Consider the following 20059-nt stretch of genomic DNA (forward strand, 5'->3'; position numbering starts at 1 on the left):
ATCTATATTACTACGCGCACGTACGCACATTCGGTGTCTACAGGCCTTTATAATTTGTCATGTCACAGCCATTTTACTCGGAAACTAAGATATTTTTTAATGAAATTACTATTTCGTTTAAAATTTATAAAACTCAAAATCGCGTTTCTCCAATATTCAGCGTCATCTATTGAATTGAAGTTTATTGGCCAAAGGCCTAAGCGCCGAATTAAATGGACGGAACCAAACGGAACTGAGATTCAAAATAACTCAACTTCCGTTCAATAGATGGCGCTGCAAACCCGAAACGCAACTGTCACTGTCGCACTAATATGGAAGAGGGATAGAGAGAGAGAGAGAGATGACTACGCTACGCTACGGAGCGTTAACGATAAGGCCGGGGTCGTTTTCACCCGCCGCCCGCGGCCGACAGCGGCCCGCCGCCCGCGGCGTCTGAATGGTATGTTCGGGAATGCTCGGGAGTGGTCGTTTTCGCCCGCCGCGTGCGGCGTCCCCCACGGCGGGTGAAAACGACCCCGGCCTAAGCCTGCGGGCCCTGCGGCTAAGTACCTAGAGGTGTAAGCGCTGAACAAAGGGTTATTCCCAATGATTTTTTCGCATAGGTATTATTCCATTCATTTTTGTTATACTTGTTCTCGTTCTAACAGCTTTGTCCTTCTTTTATCATTCTTCGGGGTCTTTGGGTCTGGTATTCTTTTCTAACTTGGCTTGCCAAATGCAAATTTGTAGCCAGTATATTCTTAAGTTTTACGGGTTTGATTGAGGTAGCTGCCATACAAGGCAAAAGCATATCGTAAGTGAGATTCTCATGGAATGCCCCCAAATTGACGGAACCATAGAGAAATAAGAAGTAAGCATAGAGTGCTCACTCCATACATCAATTTTAGTACCGATCAGTACCGCTTATAATTCCGCTGCTAGATGTCTACTACGAAAATAATAAGCATATTGGTATCAAAACTGATGTATAGAGTGAGCACTCGGACCTACCTTTTGAGGCGTCAGTGACGTCATCCGTCTACGACTTGAATATTTAATTACTGCCATTTTGTACAGATATTGTCCTTGTCTCATTCACCGTAGAAAAAAAAACGCATTAATAATTACGTATCACCAAACTGTATTTCTATCATAATTTACAACATAAAAACATACAATGCAGCGTTGTACACATAATTCTAACATTTTACTATACATATACATTAACCCCCTTATTCATAAACGTATACTAAAGTTGACAAGCCGCTAATAATCGTTTGTCCCTTTCCGACGTATTGGTATTATAGAAAGGGACAAACGATAATTAGCGGCTTCTTAACTTAAGGAGACGTTTATGAATGAGGGGGTTAGACATTATTGCTTTCGAGTCTCACAGTCTTACTTACATCGGTTATGGAAAAATCAACTTAAAATCCTTAACAAAACGGTTAAAAATTAAATAACTCATCAGTGTCACTGGTAACTGGCTCCCTAAGGAAACAAACCACTACCGATGTATTCTCTCTAAACCTTAGTCTTAGAGCATTTAGTAATTGGAGACGCCTTGTCTGTAATTTTCTGTACAAAAGTCTGCCGATTTTTACGTGAATAGCCATGTCAGTCCATACAATAAGTATGACCATTGGGCAAGGTTTCGGCAGAGGGGTGAACTCTTAAAGGCGTCTCCGGTTATTAAATGCTCTAAACGCATAAATAAAATTACAAACATATATATATGCTAACTACTTCCCAATAATTGGCACTAAAACCAGGCATTGGCACCTATTTTTGTAGGAAAGTAACCACTGATGGCTTAAAATTTATAAGGTAAAGGCATAGTACAAAGAGTGGGGAAGTAGAGGTTATCTTCATACAAACGCAGCGCGCGCTGCTTGTATGTGTGCGCCATAGTATCTTTACATTGCCGCACGCACATTCAAACAAAAGCCCCGGCTGGCGCACTGAGAAACGGGTCGACATTTTGTTTGAGTGTGGGTGCAGCGACGCATGGATACTATGGCGCACACATACAAGCCGCGCGCGGTGCGTTTGTATGAAGATAATCTACTTCCCCACTCTTTGTACTATAATACTTGTAAAGGTGCCAACCACAGGCGAGGTGTCATAAATAGGGTAGTTAGCCATAAGTATCCATGGATACCAACATGATAGCTCTGACTCGGAAAACCCCAGTCACTTACGTTATATCAAAGACATGCAAATAATAAAGACTGCTAATTTTATGTATTAGGTGAAGGCGAATCAACTTTTTCATGTCACTCGTTGCCATGGTTAAATTCTCCTGGGTCACTCTTTTTAAATTTAATTGTATAGCATTTAACGTCAAAAACATATTTTTCGGTAGGTACTTGCAAGATCTTTCCATACCGGGCCATCTAGAGTTGGACCAATCTAACTCTGCATGGCATCTGCAATTACATAGTGTGACTGTGTTGTTTATGTCAAATTTATATCAAAATATGACGTCACTTCCTCACTTTATACTATTCAAGGCTGTGCAAGTAGTATATTTTTTTGTATATGTTTACTTTTCACTAAATCGTGAATAAAGCAATCTGTCAGTTTGCACAATTCCTGACATGTCTGACAATGACAATAAAGAGTCGAAATTGAGAGGGACACTAATATTTTTGAAAGAAATTTATCGCGGTTTCAATGTTGGGTCCATTCTAGTTACATAACATAAGGTTTCATGTTATGCAAACGAGGCAGTTAATTTCGATGACCACAAAACACAACTTTAGACTGATATTAGCAGTCTTTGCCGTTTACACGTCTCTGACTGTACTAACACACATACGATTATCATCAAACTTCAATATGACTTATTTCTTGCGTGATCATTTGTACAGTGACATAAAACCATTGATATATATTTAAGGACGGGCCTTACGGGCACTAAGAATGGTGCTAGTTCAGTGGTGTCATTCACGAATTCGCGCCAATCGTGCAGTCTAACGCAGCTAGTTGCGACCAATCGCGCGCGTGATGCAAACTCGTCCATCAATCGCATTGTGGCGTTAGACTGCACGATTGGCTCGAATTCGTGGGCGTGACACCGCTGTACTGGCCTTATTCTTACTGCCGTAAGGCCCGTCCTTAGATATATGTCAATGCATAAAACAGATATTTAGGTACAAAAATAGTATACAATACTATATTATATACATATTCAGCGTAATTTAATCCTTTTCTGCTTTAGGTATAACATGTGCAGTCAACATCAAATAGATAGTGACGGTCAGTGGTCAAATATATCGTAACTTGTCTTAGTTACCATAGAAATCAGCATGTGTTCTGATTCTGATATACACGGTGTTCCACGAAAAACCCGAAAGATTTTAACCACGCATTTCTGAGGCCAAAAGAATGTTTGACGAGTTTAGGTCAATTTTGCCAAAAAAAAATTTTGGTTTTTTTCGTTGTTTTTCCTGCATTTGTACATAAAAATCAAATGTTATTAGTAAACCTGTCACTTAAAATAGGCGAGTGCCATTTTACTACAGTAATTTAAGTATTGGAGGCCCTAAAGCGCTCCAAAGCTGTATCCGGTTACTTTTTTTGCTGTTCGAATAAATTTGTTAGTAATATTGAATGAGCTAGTTTCTTTTACTCATATATTCCCTAACAATCCCTCACAAATAAAGTTTAAGCAGTTGGTCTTGAAATATGATCAGGAATACACTATTAAAAACTTTCGGGTTCTTCGTGAAGCACACTGTATTTGTCAACTTTGACCATCACTAAAGTAAGGATGCTAAGCACGAATAATTTCGCACATTGACCCGCCTGTTTCTTTTTCTATCGCACGCGCAATTATATTGCTGTCCCTTCGATGATGTCGGTAAATGCCAATGTGCGAGCGGGACAGCTATATAATTATGGAAATTGTTTATACTCTGACTGGTATTTAAATAAAAGTAAACAAATTCTACCCTCAAATGGCTCCTTAAATCAGTTGAGGGTAGATTAAAACATTATAGGTAAAAAACTTAAGTAAGTCACCTGTTGTATGTAGTTGTGACGTGTTCGAATAGACATTTGTTTTGTTTGTGTGTGTCTTTTAAACATGTATTGTCTATTCGAACACGTCACAACTACATACAACAGGTGACTTACTTAAGTTTTTTACCTATACAAGATTAAATAATGTAGGTTAAATTTAGGTCGGTTAGTGACAGATCCAGGCGGTTTCGTATTTGGTTGGTTACATAGCCTTACGGGCAATAAGAATGGGGCCAGTACAGCGATGTCACGAATTCAAGCCAATCGTGAAGTCTAACGCCACAACGCGAGTTCCCAATTCCCATCATGCGCGCGATTGGTCGTAAGTCGCAACTAGTTGCGTTAGACTGCACGATTAGGTCGAATTCGTGAGTGACACCGCTGAACTAGCACCATTCTTGGCCCGTCCTTAGATATATGTCAATGGTTGGTTAACCAATGAATGTTTTAACTACCCGAAAATGTACAAATTGGTTGTTTACTTTTATTTAAATACCTAAAGATACAGATAGTAAATGGCCAAGAGGCTCAATTTCTTTTCGATGGAGTTATAGAAAAATATATCAATAAGAAAAAAAGAAACAGGCAAGGCTAAGGCCAAAACTGACCTTAAAAGTGCTTTAAGGTTCCAATTTATGTTACAAACTACAAAGCACATACATTTTCTTCATAATTATATAAATCTCAATTTAATTGACATTCAGCAAAGTATTTTTTACCTACATTTCATACACATATATTACTTACTACATATAAAAACAATACAATTCATAGTTCACAAAAAACATCAACTTGGGAAAAAGCTGAACTGAATTTTTTTTGACTCTTTTAATGTCACAATCATTTGCATAATACCATATTACATTATACACTCAAATCAGTAAAAAAGGGTCACCTCATTATAGAAATTTACACACAAAGTGACCGTTTCATTTAAACTAGTGTTGTTTTTCACCATTTTAGCACATTATTACAATCAAAAGGGACAAAGATCACAAGCATGGAGTTACAGACGCCTTCAGATATATCGGAGCGGCCAAGGTGTTCATAAATATCTGATCAAAGCCTCTACTATCAAAACGTTAAGGTGCCGTAGCTTTAGAGACGGGAGTTATTGAAAAATCGTTTTTTTAAATCACAATATTCACAATACAGTTGCCATAATCATGGAATCTTCAGAATTTTCTCTAGTGACAATCGATTCAAACAAGGGCGTAGTCATTCAGTGAAGTGGGGGGGGGGGGGGGGCAAGTTGATATCACCGGGGGCCGAAGGGGGGCAGAGGCCATAAATTTTACCTGTCTATACCCATGGATTCGAATCCTGGTTAATTACACTTTCGCTTGATACAAAACAATCACGAACATAGGTCTAAAACGCACTTTAAAATTTGTCACAATTTATGTACAAAAGTTAAAAATATCCAAATTGCTTCTAAATATGCGCCATTTTATTTTTGAGGGGACTCATCGATTATTAGGGTTCCGTACCCAAAGGGTCAAACGGGACCCTATTACTGAGACTTTGCTGTCCGTCCGTCTGTCACCAGGCTGTATCTCATGAACCGTGATAGTTAGACAGTTGAAATTTTCACAGATGATGTATTTCTGTTGCCGCTATAACAACAAATACTAAAAACAGAATAAAATAAATATTTAAGGGGGGCTCCCATACAAAAAACATTTTTTTTTTGCCGTTTTTTATAAATAATGGTACGGAACCCTTCGTGCACGAGTCCGACTCGCACTTGCCCGGTTTTTTGTTAAAACTTATAACAAATTAAAATTCAATAACATGACTACCACGGTCCCGAGCACGCGCATCCCTCTCGCTTACGCTCAGTGAGAATCAGCGAAGAAGACGAATTTACGGGGCCTTAAAGTGAGTCCCGTGGCCACTCCGTTATATCTGATGGCAACCGCACCTACTTCCAATATATCCTGAAGGAAAATTAATTAAATACAAGTACACAATTAAGTCCTTTTCAGTTGAAATAACATTTTCATAAACATAACATATGACTGTTCTGAATTGATTAGATAAAAGGACTATGGGCAACTTTGTATGGAGCCTGATCCAAAAACCAATAGAAATGAGAGTAAGGTCATTAGATCGGTATTTCTATGTACTTCATTTCGTTCTACAGACACCAACCGGAATTCAATCGCAGAACTGAAATATTTGTATTTTAGTCAAAATGTCATCACTCTTATTACCTAGGCAATAGAGAACAAGTAAGTAAATTAATTGCTGCAAGGTAGATGTTCGCGCACCGCTGCAAGCGGGGCAATCTATTCGCCGCGCTCGCCCAGCGGTGGACTCCATTACCTAGGTAATAAGGGTGATGACATTTTCCACTTGGGTGACCATAGAACGACCATACACCGACCGAACGACCGTACATAGAAATACCTATAGGGAGCGTGCGCGTTGGAGGGTCTGCCATCTTGTGGCCTGAATCGGAACCATAAACATGTACATTTACACGTAACGTGTTTTCTTGTGCATAGTAGGTTCTGCCATCTTGTGGGCTACATCGGAACAATTAAAATCACATTTACGTCTCGCGCCAAAAATCTGACGGCTCCTGTGCTGCCTCCTACAGTTCATGCACGCTCCCTATCTAATGACTTAATTCTCAACTCTGTTGGTTTTTTAATCATTTTGACGCATAGTCCTTTCGTTTTTGTTTCTAAAAAAGATTGAAACGCTTCATTCATGATGGCGACAAACGTACAGAACGCACTTATACATTAATGGTCTCTCCAAACGTCAGCGGTAAACGCATAAGATTCGCGTTTCGATTAAATTCGTTGCTCTTACTTAATCAGCAATTATTTAAAAACGCATGCCATTTGTTGCATCGTTTATAGATTCTTTAAGGCCAGTCCTGACGGAATGATGAAATCGACCGATTTGATCAGAAAACAAATTGGCGTCGATTTCCAATGTAATCACCAAATTTAGATTTATGGTAATTTTGAGCGCTCCGAATTAAAAAATAAACTCAAAGGCGAATAACTAGCATCACAGATTGGTATTCTTGCATCCGCATCTCCATTTTATCGGTAATATCGGTCATAATCGGCGGCCGAAATTGGCGAACCAAATTAGCGTAGGCGTCCGCACAACCTGATTTGATCAGACAATTTAATCAGATTGTCGAAACATTGTTCCCATCTGGACTGGCCTTTACGCCTCCACTGACATCGCCGATAATACAGTGCGATTTGTGTTACTTTCCAGCATTTGATCGATCAATTGAACTAGCTTAACCGGCAATTCTCAAAAATCGCATGTTATTTCTTGCAACGTAAATGGAGTTCTTTAAAGCACTAACAGACGGACGTACCGGATCACGACCTTGGGCCGGTCAGCTTATCTCTCTCGCTTTCACTCATAGCTGCGTCCTTAACGCACGTACGGCAAACCTGTCACTCGATCGAACAGGGGGCCTACCGCGTAATCCGAAATTCTTGAATTGCGGACGTTTTTCTCAACTCCAATGAAGGCGTAATTAGAGTAACAGAGAAAGATGCCCGCAATTTGCGAACTTCGATTTACGCGGTTATAGCCCAGGCCTCGGACCGTACAGTCAGCATCAATAGTAGCGGGTGAAACAACGCACCAAAAATATCTGACACTCATTTGTAATATACACATGAAACTTTGGTTTACAATAATAAAACCACATAAACGTATCAAGATCAAAGAATAAAAACCTTCAAGAGAATCTTTATCGACAAGCATCGGTAGCGTCAATTAATTTATAAAATTAAAACAGTTTTGCCAGCAAACGTTTTTATTCTTTGATAATTATTTAAATAAGATCGCTAATCTTAATTTAAAGGTTAGACTTCATAATAACAAAACAATTGTCAACTCTTTGCAGCCACGCGAACTAGAAAAATCTTATCTATAATTTCTAGGACCGACTTACATTTTGTAAGTCATTGCGTAAGAGTCAAAAGTATTTGTCTCTCATTCCAACTTACTAGTGTAAGTCAGATTTAATGTCAAATTTACATAATTATCTTAATTACCTAAAATCTTGTTTCACGCAGATAACCGGTGCAAATAACCAGGGAAAGGATTTTTTTTACAAATAAACAGATCAGGAAAATGTCGTTACTGTTCACTGGTAATTAAATTTCATGCAGTTATCTGCGCAAATCAAGGACTAAAATCAACTGTTCCCTTTTTCAAATTCGCGTGTGACGTCAGAATAAATTTGGAGACCACTAGTGACATCTAGTGTCGAAGTCGGAAAGCTAGACAGTTAACTCTGGTAACGATAGATGGCGTTGTTCTGAATGGATCATTAGTTCATCGCGCTTTCGAAAAAAGAAAACAGTTGAATTTAAAAACTATCATGACTCGTTTAAAACAATATAAGACACGTAATGTCAAAAGGCGTGACTGTGTCAATATTGTTTTTTATTTTCAATCTTATTGACTAGGCGACAAGATTGAGAAAATCAGAACGAACCAATATCGATGTAGCGACTAAAACATACCACACACAATGGTAAACAACACAACACAACATAACATATTACATCTACCTGTTAGCCAATGAGGCTTTTTAGACAGCGAAATAAATATCCATAACTTTAATCCCTTATAAATAAAGTTCAACATACAATGAATATTTATAAACGTTCACTCACGTGTTTCGATCCGTTTGGAGGTCCTTCATCAGCCACGACTACAGCGCGATGTGTATTCAGACAATAATATGACAGAATCTCATGGGAGTCTTCTATTTTAAAGTAATAAACATATTGAATGATTCACGCTTAGTTTCACTAGACTTAAACCGACCGGACAATCAATCGATCGATTGAACAAGATGCATGTAACTGCGTCGAAATATCGGGAGCTCAGAAACAATATAAAAGGTAATCACGGTTTATATCCCGTTCGATTTAAGTCTAAATAAACTTATTGAAGTGTCACGGACTTTAAATATTGAGAATTTATTGGACATTTTATAGTTTAAGTATTGAACAACTAAAGAAACCCGTGATACACGGGAGTAATCTCCCACCATAATAATTGTGTTTTGAAAGCAATAAATCTTGCAATAACTTTTTAACAAAAACGTCAAAATAAAATGTTTTTTATACAGCTTGAAAAACCCCATTGCATAGCAAACAGCACTTACAAAATACAAAAACAAAACTTACAAACGTATTCAGGTATCATAGTCTTCATCGATCTGTAGATTTCCCGTCAAATCTATGTCAATATGCGGCGTAGGTTTGAACTTCTTAACTTCCTTAACCTCCTTATATGGTTTTGAATTTTGTTTTTGTAATCTCGGTTTTTCTAAAGCGGGGCTTAAAACTTTTATCTCGGGGGCGGCTAAGCTTTTTGAAAAGTCTATGTTTAATATTGGTGTCACAGGCGTGTTATTGTTCTGTATTGGTACATCTACGTAGAATTTCGTTGGCTTTGGCACGTCGACTTTTGGGACGAAGTTTGAGGTTGAGGGTTGCGCGTAAGTTGGGTTGGGGGTTATGACACTAGTTTGCTGTACCTCATCAGGAAGGGTTTCTTGGTAAAAGTTTGCACGAACTTTTGGTTCTGTTGACTTTTTTGATAAATCCATGACTGTATCTGTGGAGACTATAGTGGAGGTGGGTTCGTGCCTATGCCTATGTATTTCGGGGTCTAAGGAGATGCTGCGAGGCATTTCTCTTTGGATCCGTGGTCGGACTTCACTGCTGCTGGAGCTATTGGAGTCTTCTCTGGCTAATCGGCGAGGAGCTGAGTCTGAAAATCTGAACAAAATTTTAATTAGAATATTTGGGAGAATCAACTTTTTAGCGTCACTCGTTGCCATGGTTACGATTAGTTGTCCAGGGGACAAAAGTTCATTGAAATACTGTTTTATGGTACTTAAATGTATTAAACTTGCGTTTTTGTGGTCGTTATAACCAATGTCCATAATGGGCCCCCTACTAAGCATGTTAATAGTACGGCATACAACGTCTCTTCAAACAAACTGTGCCACTGTTGTCCCTTGGACAACGGGACAGGATAACAAAACAAAAAAAGTTGATTCACCCATTTACTGTTAAAATTACGAATGAAGGACCTTGATTTTATTTATTACGAATGAAGGACCCAACTTTGGTACCAATATTGGTACAAAAGCAGGATGATTGGGTAGTGGGAGGGGTCGATCGAACTGCCAATTTAGTATCTATCTGAAAAATTAAAACACAGCTTAGAAATTTCTGGCCCTACTTCACAATCTAGGCCAAAATTGAAAGGGTTAGAGTCGGGGTAAATATTAGAAGCGGGTAAAAATAAGACTACGTTTTTTACACTCAAAAACTTATTCAATTTCATACCTATTCCGTTTAAAATGAAGTCTACATTATATTTACCCCACTGACCCTATCATTTTATCAGTCTATGTACATTTGTGTTGCGCTTACAGAATGCAACGGAATAAGAGCGGAATTTAATACTAATAAATTTATCCGCATTCATAGAGAAGTCATAAAACTCATGAAGTTCATATCAGCATCCGGTAAGATATAAAAATAAAATAATGACGATATTGTTTCACAAATCGGCCAGTTACGTATACATTTAAAATAGAGATATATTAGCCGGATATCGATATTGCATATACGATGTATTCGGCAATACTTCAGAAGTTCAAAATGTTGGGTAACTCCGAAATACACCCATGATTCCATCATATTAGTCCATTTTCCGAATTACCCAGATACACGTTACATTGGTATATAAATACAAATACAACATGCAAAATAAAACATATCCAAGATCCAAGGCACCAAATAATAGTACCTACTCAATTTTACGCCCTGACCGGTATTTGAATGCAGAACCGTCAGCTTTGCAAGGCAACCTTGTGCCCATGTGCGACAAGTTGTGCCAAAAGATAAAGATAAGGAACGAAGTAAGATAAGATAAGCTACCTAGATGAATTTGGGGAGTCCTCGGCGCTCATCATTTCTTTCTCTTCTGCCGCCGACACATCTGGTATGTTTGCGACCTAAAATACAATCATAACAATTTTTAGAAATTATATTTTGATGTTAATTAAAACAATAAATAGATACATTGTACAGTGGGTACCTATACAGTAATCTACGTTAATCAGAAGTAAATGAAAACTTTTCGTAATATTTTCTCGTCCAAAATACAGTAGCGTCAAAGAGGAAATTAAACTACACTGTTTCACGTGTGAATAACTGAGGGTCTTTGCATTCCTCGCGGTGGTGGAACATTGTAAGTTCCAGTTCCGAAGGACCTCAGATTAAAGAGCACTTACCAAGAGTGATTCCAACAACATAGTTTCAGTTTTGAAGAAATATAAAGAACACATACCTAGTCCTTCAGGAACTCGAAGCGTGATTCACCTAAGATACACTGCTTGACGTGTGAAGGGCTGAGGGGTCTTGGCGTTCCTCGCGGTCGTCACTTGTAAGGCTTTGCTGAGGACTGACCCTACAAATAATGGTCCGATTATGAAGGACCAAAGATTAAGGAGTACGTACGACATACCAAGTCCTTAAGGAAGTCGAAGCGAGATTCAAGCAAGATACACTGCTTGACGTGTGAAGGGCTGAGGGTCTTAGAGTTCCCTGCAGTCACCCCTTGGAGGGCTTCGATAAAGAGTGATCCTAGAATGACCTGGTTTAGAAGAAAAGAACTACCTAAGTAAACACTAAAGAAGAATTACCAAGTCCTTGAGAAAGTCGAACCGAGATTCAGCTAAGATGCACTGCTTGCCGTGTGAAGGGCTGAGGGCCTTGGCATTCTTCGCGGCCACCACTTGAAGGACTTCTATACGGAGAGTGATCCTAGAATGTTCTGGTTTAGAAGAAAAGAACCACCTAAGGAAACACTAAAGAATAATTACCAAGTCTTTAAGAAAGTCGAAGCGAGATTCAGCCAAGATACACTGCTTGACGTGTGAAGGGCTGAGGGTCTTGGCGTTTTTCGCTGACGTCACTGGTAGGGCTATGCTGAGGACTGACCCTACAAATAATGGTCCGATTTTGAAGGACCAAAGATTAAGGAATACGACGTACCAAGTCCTTGAGGAAGTCGAAGCGAGATTCGGCCAAGATACACTGCTTGACGTGTGAAGGGCTGAGGGTCTTGGCGTTCCTCGCGGTCGTCACTTGTAGGGCTTTGCTGAGGAGAGACTCCACGAACAGCTCCAGTGTCCGAGGTGTTGAGAGGAATCTGAGTTAAGGATCTTAGAGTATATTCCCTCCCATGATACTGGTTGTCGATGTCACTGTGCGAATATGATAGCAATAGGAACAGGTGGGTCAATGTAAAATCTATATGGAAAGCGTCTCTGCTTGACGCGATGATGTTTTATTGTGTGATCAAATGCCGCAATGGCGGACGTAACGTGCTGTTCCTGAACACATCATATAGAGAGCTTATAATATGTCTAGATAAAGCAGTGTATGCGTGTTTTTTTTATGGTAGAGGAGGCAAACGAGCAGACGGATCACCTGATGGTAAGCGATTACCGCCGTCCATGGACACCTGCAACACCAGAGGGGTTGTAAGTGCGTTGCCGGCATATAAGATGCGAGTACGCTCTTTTCTTGAAGGTTTGAAGGTCGTATCGGTGCGTGTGTACATAACTAACCATTAAAACATTTGTCTGAACCCATACTCGTATTTGAATGCCTTTCATTATGTAGCAGTCACATAAACTACTATTAGCAATGGAAATCTACAAGGTATCTCCATTAAGTCAGATACGCGTTTTCATCATAGTTTTGCCACCATACACCGGTTAAGGCAATCGTGGACATGAATATTCATGTACGATTGATAGACATTGTAATTTGACATAATGATTCGGAAACTGTGTGGTGCGCGGTCGGAAGAATTATGAATTTAGGATGTTCGTGTTTATGTTAATAACTTTTAATGTAGTTATTAGGAATATTAGCATATTCAATGAGGATAGCCATAGTTGAGTAATGATACGTTATTTTAAACATAGCGGGTCAGTATTGTAACATTTTAACTTTTTTTACATTAGGTAGTCTCTTTTGTGTCCCACTGCTGGGCAAAGGCCTCCCCTTTCTACCGCCACTCATCACTCAATCGAATTTAAACTGTCGTGAGACATACTAACATTAAATAATTCTACGGATTACACTCACGTATTTTTAGTCACTTGCGCGACGTGTTTCGGAGAGCTTAGGTCTCCTTTCTCAAGCACGACGGCTGTGAATCGCGTACTGGGCTCCTACCGGGAAAATCGAAGTTCGTCAATTGCGGGCATTTTTCTCTGTCACTCTAATTACGTCTTAGTAAGAGTAAAAGAGAAAGGTCCCCGCAATTTGCGAATTTCGGTTTTCGCGGTAGGCCCCCTGCTCCGCGCCGCGTCGCGGTCGTGAGCACTGAGGGCCTACTACTGCGAACCACGTTCGACGTGTTGACTCTCTATTGCACTTGTAAATTCGTAGCTAAGTGTGACAGGGAGGCAACACGTCGAACGAGGTTCGTGGTAGGCCCTCTGCTCGCACTGTTAGTGCTTCAGAAAGGAGACCTAAGCTCTCCAAAACATGGCGCGCGAGTGACTAAAAATACGTGAGTGTAATCCGTAGAATTACTCATCACTTAGAACAGTCAAGTGTAAAAATATTGGTGTACACATCTTACTCAAAAATATGTCCCATAGCATCTTATTCCAGTGTAATAAGAGCGTAGTACCATATTTATGAGACGATTTATTCGATACTTATTTTTGCACTTGACTGAACAAAGTGATTTGGGGCTTCCCATCGGTAAGTTTTCTATCGATTCAATATCGCCTCGGTAGGAGTTGAGAGTTTAACGCATTCACTGCCAGGGGGCGTGGCCTAGGAACAAACTTGTATGACGGTGAACGCATATATGCGTTGCTGGCAGTGAATGCGTTAAAACAAAGTTAAACCACGTAAAGTATAGTACATTGTTAGCCAAGGGATGAAAAGCACTTATTACTGTCGAGGTAGTTTGGCGCTCAAACGCAATGAGAGCGCCAATATTCCGACACTGAAATAGTGCCTTTCACCAGAGTTAAACACTCTACTTTTCATTTCGAATACGAGGAAAATAAAATACACGTGTGTTTTTTAGGGTTCCGTAGCCAAATGGCAAAAAACGGAACCCTTATGGATTCGTCATATCCGTCTGCCCGTTTATGTCACAGCCACTTTTTTCCGAAACTATACTGTTTAAACTTGGTAAGTAGATGTATTCCTATGTACCTACCGCATTAAGATTTTGACACAAAAATAGAAAAAAAAACAATATCTTTTTTTTTCATCAAACCCTTACGTGTGGGGTATCTATGTATAGGTTTTCAAAAATGATATTGAGGTTAATAATATTTTTTTTTCTAAACGAATAGTTTGCGTGAGAGACACTTCTAAAGTGATAAAATGGGTCCCCCCAATGTATATCATATATTTTTTTTGTTTTATCATTCTGTTCTTTTAGAAGTTATAGGGGGGGTATATACATTACCATGCAAACTTCCACCGAAAATTGGTTTGAACGAGATCTAGTAAGTAGTTTTTTTTTAATACGTCATAAATGGTACGGAACCCTTCATGGGCGAGTCCGACTCGCCCTTGGCCGCTTTTTTTTAATCTCCATTAAATTCGAGGTTTGGCCAAGGACATTTAAGGAAACTGAATTGCATAGTTTTTTTTTCGTAAAAAGTAATTAATAGCGTTGTTGTTTGTTGTAATATGGATAGTATATTTACACCCATAATTGAAAACTATGACATATCAGTGACATTTCGAATATCGATAGTCCGAGATAGTACTGGCGTTTAGTAGCGAATATGTAAATAGGCCCTAATGCATGTGTACACTCTCGTAGGGGCCTTATCATATAAACATTTATCATTGATTTTCTCCAAAATGGAGTTAATTAACCGGTTTCTGTGAAAAAGTTACCTAATATAAGCTCAGCAATGCACCCTTAAAAAAAAGAACTTTAAAAAAACAGCGTGATTTATGTATTAATACGACAAAATTTTGACCCGATATAATCATGGTCAAAAGAGGACCATCCATTTATTACGTGACCTCTACGGTTACCACCAGTTGGAGACTGACATATTCGCTAGCGTCTTTGTAACTTACTTTCTATGCATCTCGCTCGTACTCGCATTTTAGTGCGTAGTGAGTTAATATGTATAGTTCGTGTCATCTACGATGACGCGTGGATTTGTCAAATGTAACCTTTAAACATGACATTGCGAGTCAAGGCATGCGTCTTCTAGAATGATACGATGTATATACACTCCGTTTAGATTTTATTTGAATCTTTTCATAAACCAAGTAAAGTAACATTTCGTTTCATTGCTTTCTCAACACGAAACGAATTTCAACTCAGTTTACTATACAACAAGATTCAAATTAAAAATAGGAAAATGTTGTATGTTGTGTTTACGAGGTTAACGTGAGGACAAAAGACCGAGTGTTATCAATTTTTATAAAAAAATCATAGTAATAATAATTAATTCTGTAACGTTTTTTTTAATATTTTACAGTACATATGGTGCTACTTTACCGCACTAGTGCGGAAATTAGCATATTACGTTACTGTGTCGAACATTTTAAAGGGCCATATGTACTGTAAAACGTTGTACGATACATGTGCGAATAGGTAATACGCAACTCCCTTCGGTCGTGTTTTAATTTATCGCCACTCGTTTCGAATTTCCTATTTTTCGCACTTGTATCGTAATGTACTATAAAATTGCACAATTACAATGACTGACGTCACACCAAGAGGGATACAATATGAGTAACCCCTCAAGAATTTAGAAAAATGCAGACAAATCAGTCGGCACTCAAAATAATTATTTCATATTTTCTTCGACAATCTAAGAGAAATTGTCGAAGTGATAGTAATATGGTGTTTTGTTTACACGCCTGCTTGGGTCACTGGGTCGAGTGTACGCCATTTGTGCTAAGTTATAACCGCGAACCACTTCGTCTATTTGCCTCTCTATCGCTCGGATACGCGAGAGCGATAGAGTCAGAGGGCCTACCGCGAACCACGATCGACGTGTTGCCTCTCTGTCGCACTTGTACATTTGTACCTAAGTGTGACAGGGAGGCAACACATCGAACGTGGTTCGCGGTAGGCCCTCTGATAATGACATTTCGAAATTCGATGGTCGCCTACATACTTTTGTTGCCAGCGGCCGACTGGCGCTGTACACTAAAAGTAATCCTAGTAAGGTCTTATTTAAAAAAAACTGCATATTTCAAGCGCTCTATTGTCTGATTGATAAAATAAAAGTCCTCTCGGTAAGTCAATATACGTAAGATAAGACGAAAAGTCGTTATCACTATTTGTGAACCTTCTTAATTGATCCGTATTCCACTATCTATGTAGGTTCCACTGTACAGTCAAGTGTAAAAATGAGGGTGCACACAATTTGCTCAAAAATATGTCCCATTGCTCTTATGTCGGCGAATTAAGAGCTATATGACATATTTTTGAGAAAGTTGCGTGGACCCATATTTTTACACTTGACTGTACCTGTACAGTGTATTGTATGTTAGCTCTCTTTAATTTTACTTCAAAAGTAGTACCCTTGCTTTGTCGTGACGATAAATCGTGTTATCGTGGACGACGATAAAATATAAAAGCACCCGTTAAATATCTTTGCATTGGTTCAACGCCTTTACAGGGACGCAAAACTAAATGAAATACATATAACTAACTATCATGCAGTGTGTAAACATAAAAATTATCTCCAAACTCAGCTTAAATGTGTTATACTAAAGATAATCATGTATTAAAGTTAAAAATAAACCAAACAAAGAGTTACGAGATGACGTGACGTTGCGTTATCAGTGAGATGAGAGCGCGAGCGATAACAGAGGGCCTACCGCGAACCACGTTCGACGTGTTGCCTCTCTGTCGCACTTGTAAATTCGTGTGTAAGTGTGATAGGGACGTCGAACGTGGTTCGCGGTAGGCCCTCTGGTCTATTCGAATTATAAAAATGTTAGCTTGATTTCTAGAAAGGTTCGACCAGTGGCGAGCGTGGGAAGGCCCCAGACTAGAAGGACCGACGATCAGGTTAAAGTCGTGGACTTTAATCTGATTGTTGGTCCATCCGTTGGTTGAGGGCAGCGAATAACCGTTCGTTGTGGAGAGACATGGGGGAGGCCGTTGTCCAGCAGTGGACGTGTGTCGGCTGAGATGATGACGTCTCTAGACGGGCAAAAAACCGGCCGTTGACGGATTACAGAGGTTTATGCAATTTTTTTAATGATAAAAATGATTTAATTGGTAAATATATGATATATTGATTTATGTATGTATTAATATATTTAATTATTTAATGAAAGTAAGGTAAGTAATTGTGTAAGTCAGAAAAATAATGTGACATGTGTAAGAAAGGATCGCATGAAAACTTGATTTGTGACGTCAAAGTGAGAACTTTGTATGCAGTATTATTATCTACGTGGTTAAGTTCATATTAAGTGTTGATCAAATCAACTTGAGATGTTTAGAGAGTGAATAGGCCTACTGCAGTCAGCGTGAACTGAGTCAGATTTCAATATTCTTCTACCTCGCGTTGTCCCGGCATTTTGCCACGGCTCATGGGAGCCTGGAGTCTGCTTGACAACTAATCCCAAGATTTGGCGTAGGCACTAGTTTTTACGAAAGCAACTGCCATCTGACCTTCCAACCCAGAGGGTAAACTAGGCCTTGTTGGGATTAGTCCGGTTTCCTCACGATGTTTCCTTCACCGAAAAGCGACTGGTAAATATCAAATGATATTTCGTACATAAGTTCCAAAAAACTAATACGTAATATTTTTGGGAAAAAAATTAAGTGTAAAAATTTGAGAGAATCAGATTTAATTTAAAGTCAAACATGTTTTAGACTGAAATATGCCAAAATCGGATACAATATCTCTTTTCTGACATTTGTATTGTATTGTATTTATTAAACAAAACACAATTTGCTTTTTTATTTTTATTAAAAGTAGTAAAAACAATGGGGACTGAATCTTTAATATGTAAATATATCAATACTAAATAATTTTACAACTATTCATGGATTTAAATGTATACAAGAGTAGGCGGGTCCACATAGAGCGAGCACACGCGCGAGGCAATTTCCTCACGCACAAACCGGCCAGTGTAGACGTGCCGCGGCCGAGGCAGATCGCTCGGGCGAGGATAATGGTTTGTGCGTGAGGAAATTGCCTCGTGCGTGTGCTTGCTCTGTGTGGACCCGGCTATTGATGTATACCTACAATCAGAAAAATAATATCTCCTAAGTTTTTTTAATGTGTTTAAGTTTCTTTCTATTTCAAGTTTTTTTTATAGGTACAGAAGTTTTTACTGTCTATCAAAAATCAAAACGCATCATTAGCTCAATGAGGTTGTGTTATTTTATCACCTATTCCCATTCACCAAGTCAAAATTCAGTGTCATCAGCTTAATGACATCATCATAATATTGTATTGTCTGACAGATCCCTAAGTGTCGTAATGGGCCGGCTTGGATCAAAAATTACAATTTCCATAATCAGCTTGTGGCTCTGATTATGGAAACATGTGCATCCATGAAACACAATGTTTGCTGTCTTCCTTTGTTTTTCTTATTTTGGTTTATAAAGTGACGTGAGTGAGTGAGTGAGTGAGATAGATATTATGTGTTTTTTTTATTTATTGCAGTGTATGTCCAGTCTTTCTTCAGTACATAACTCACTAAAATCTAAATTTAACTGAACATTCTCTTCTCGTAAGTCTAAAGTCTTCACCTCAACATTGACAGAATCCTGGCTTAATTAGCAAGCAGTAAACGTCATTAATTAAAAAAAAAATGCTTAGTTACGATTCTGGATATTGATTATTTTTACTGATCCAATATTACAGTAGGAAGCAAAGGGCTAAGTGTCTTTATTACTGTTATTATGTGCATATCAATAAATAAAAACATATAAACACTAGCGATTACAAAATTGAGACACTAAATTAGAATAAAAATTTCATTGCACAAGAATGCAATAATGTCTTAATAAAAATTAAATCTTAGTGGCAAAATTACTGTTATATTGTATAAATTAAGTGCATTACATTGGGGTTTACTTGTTTTGTATCATTATGACTATTACTAATAGCAATAAAAATATAATATATGTTGACTGTTGTTAATGATCCCCCTGCTGGACTGTTCATTAGAGCTTATAAGTAAACGCAATTAAATTTATTTGCTCACTAATGATCCCAAAGCTTAAACAAAAGCTCCAAAACCTTTGTCTATTAATACCAAACAACAAACAGAATAGAATAACAAAATACAAAATGACGAATCTGATTAAGCTCGTCTATTGAAAAGGATATAAATTATGATTGGCACGGCCTGGGCCACTTTCCCGACCTCCTCGTCCGTCTGCATTATCTTCTTAATTCGCCCCTACAAATAAACAATATCTCGATAGTACAATCAATCTAAAAACAACACCTATTTCTCATAAGTAACGTCGTTGTACGACGCATAACAACTTACGGCGGGAAACCGGGCGTTGTATTTTCTCTTTTTCGATGGCATTGTGGTAATCCGTTCACTTTAGCACTAGTTAATTATAAGAAAAAGCTCACTTCACCATTGGAGTTTGATGCATCTCGCGCATTTTTGAGGTTATAAAAGGGAGACGTTTCGCAGAGTTCATTTATATACGAAAATGACAGCTTTGCCATATTTTGTTCTTAATTATATTTTTTGTTGTAGCTACATTATTTTTAAATTTGTGTGGAATTAGTCTGATTTAAATTTATGATTTTGAAAGCTTTAAATTTAAGAAGACAGTAAAATTTCTATTTAATTTTATTTATACATATTGAGTTGGCGCAAGTGATACGTTGGTCATTGTGTGATAAAATCAATGAAAAAAATGTAATGGGTGCGTTCCTAAGCAAGTTACAACTTTACGAGTGTAATTTCCTTATACGTTCCGAAACGGCCTATGGCACATTAATTATTATATTATTTTAATC

General features: G+C 38.4%; 1 protein-coding gene across 1 annotated transcript; it reads right to left on the minus strand.

Moving 5' to 3' along the window:
- Nucleotides 1-1103: 1103 nt before the first annotated feature.
- LOC133530845 (dr1-associated corepressor homolog) lies at nucleotides 1104-19926 on the minus strand. The gene is made up of 5 exons (XM_061868901.1): nucleotides 19572-19926; nucleotides 19406-19478; nucleotides 12084-12226; nucleotides 10965-11041; nucleotides 1104-9791 (listed from the first exon to the last, which is right to left on the minus strand). Exons 1-5 carry the CDS (start codon nucleotides 19611-19613, stop codon nucleotides 9203-9205), a joined length of 924 nt encoding a protein of 307 aa, XP_061724885.1. The 5' UTR covers nucleotides 19614-19926; the 3' UTR covers nucleotides 1104-9202.
- Nucleotides 19927-20059: the final 133 nt, after the last annotated feature.

This window comes from Cydia pomonella, chromosome 24 (assembly GCF_033807575.1).
Source record: "Cydia pomonella isolate Wapato2018A chromosome 24, ilCydPomo1, whole genome shotgun sequence".
In the NCBI taxonomy this organism is placed as follows: domain Eukaryota; kingdom Metazoa; phylum Arthropoda; class Insecta; order Lepidoptera; family Tortricidae; genus Cydia; species Cydia pomonella.

Coding starts and splice junctions, on each gene's coding strand:
- LOC133530845 (XM_061868901.1), bottom strand. CDS start 19,613: ATGCCATCGAAAAAGAGAAAATACAACGCCCGGTTTCCCGCC. Junction 19,479..19,571: donor ACAACGCCCGGTTTCCCGCC/GTAAGTTGTTAT, acceptor GTTTATTTGTAG/GGGCGAATTAAGAAGATAAT. Junction 11,042..12,083: donor TCGACTTCCTCAAGGACTTG/GTACGTCGTATT, acceptor ATTGTATTTTAG/GTCGCAAACATACCAGATGT.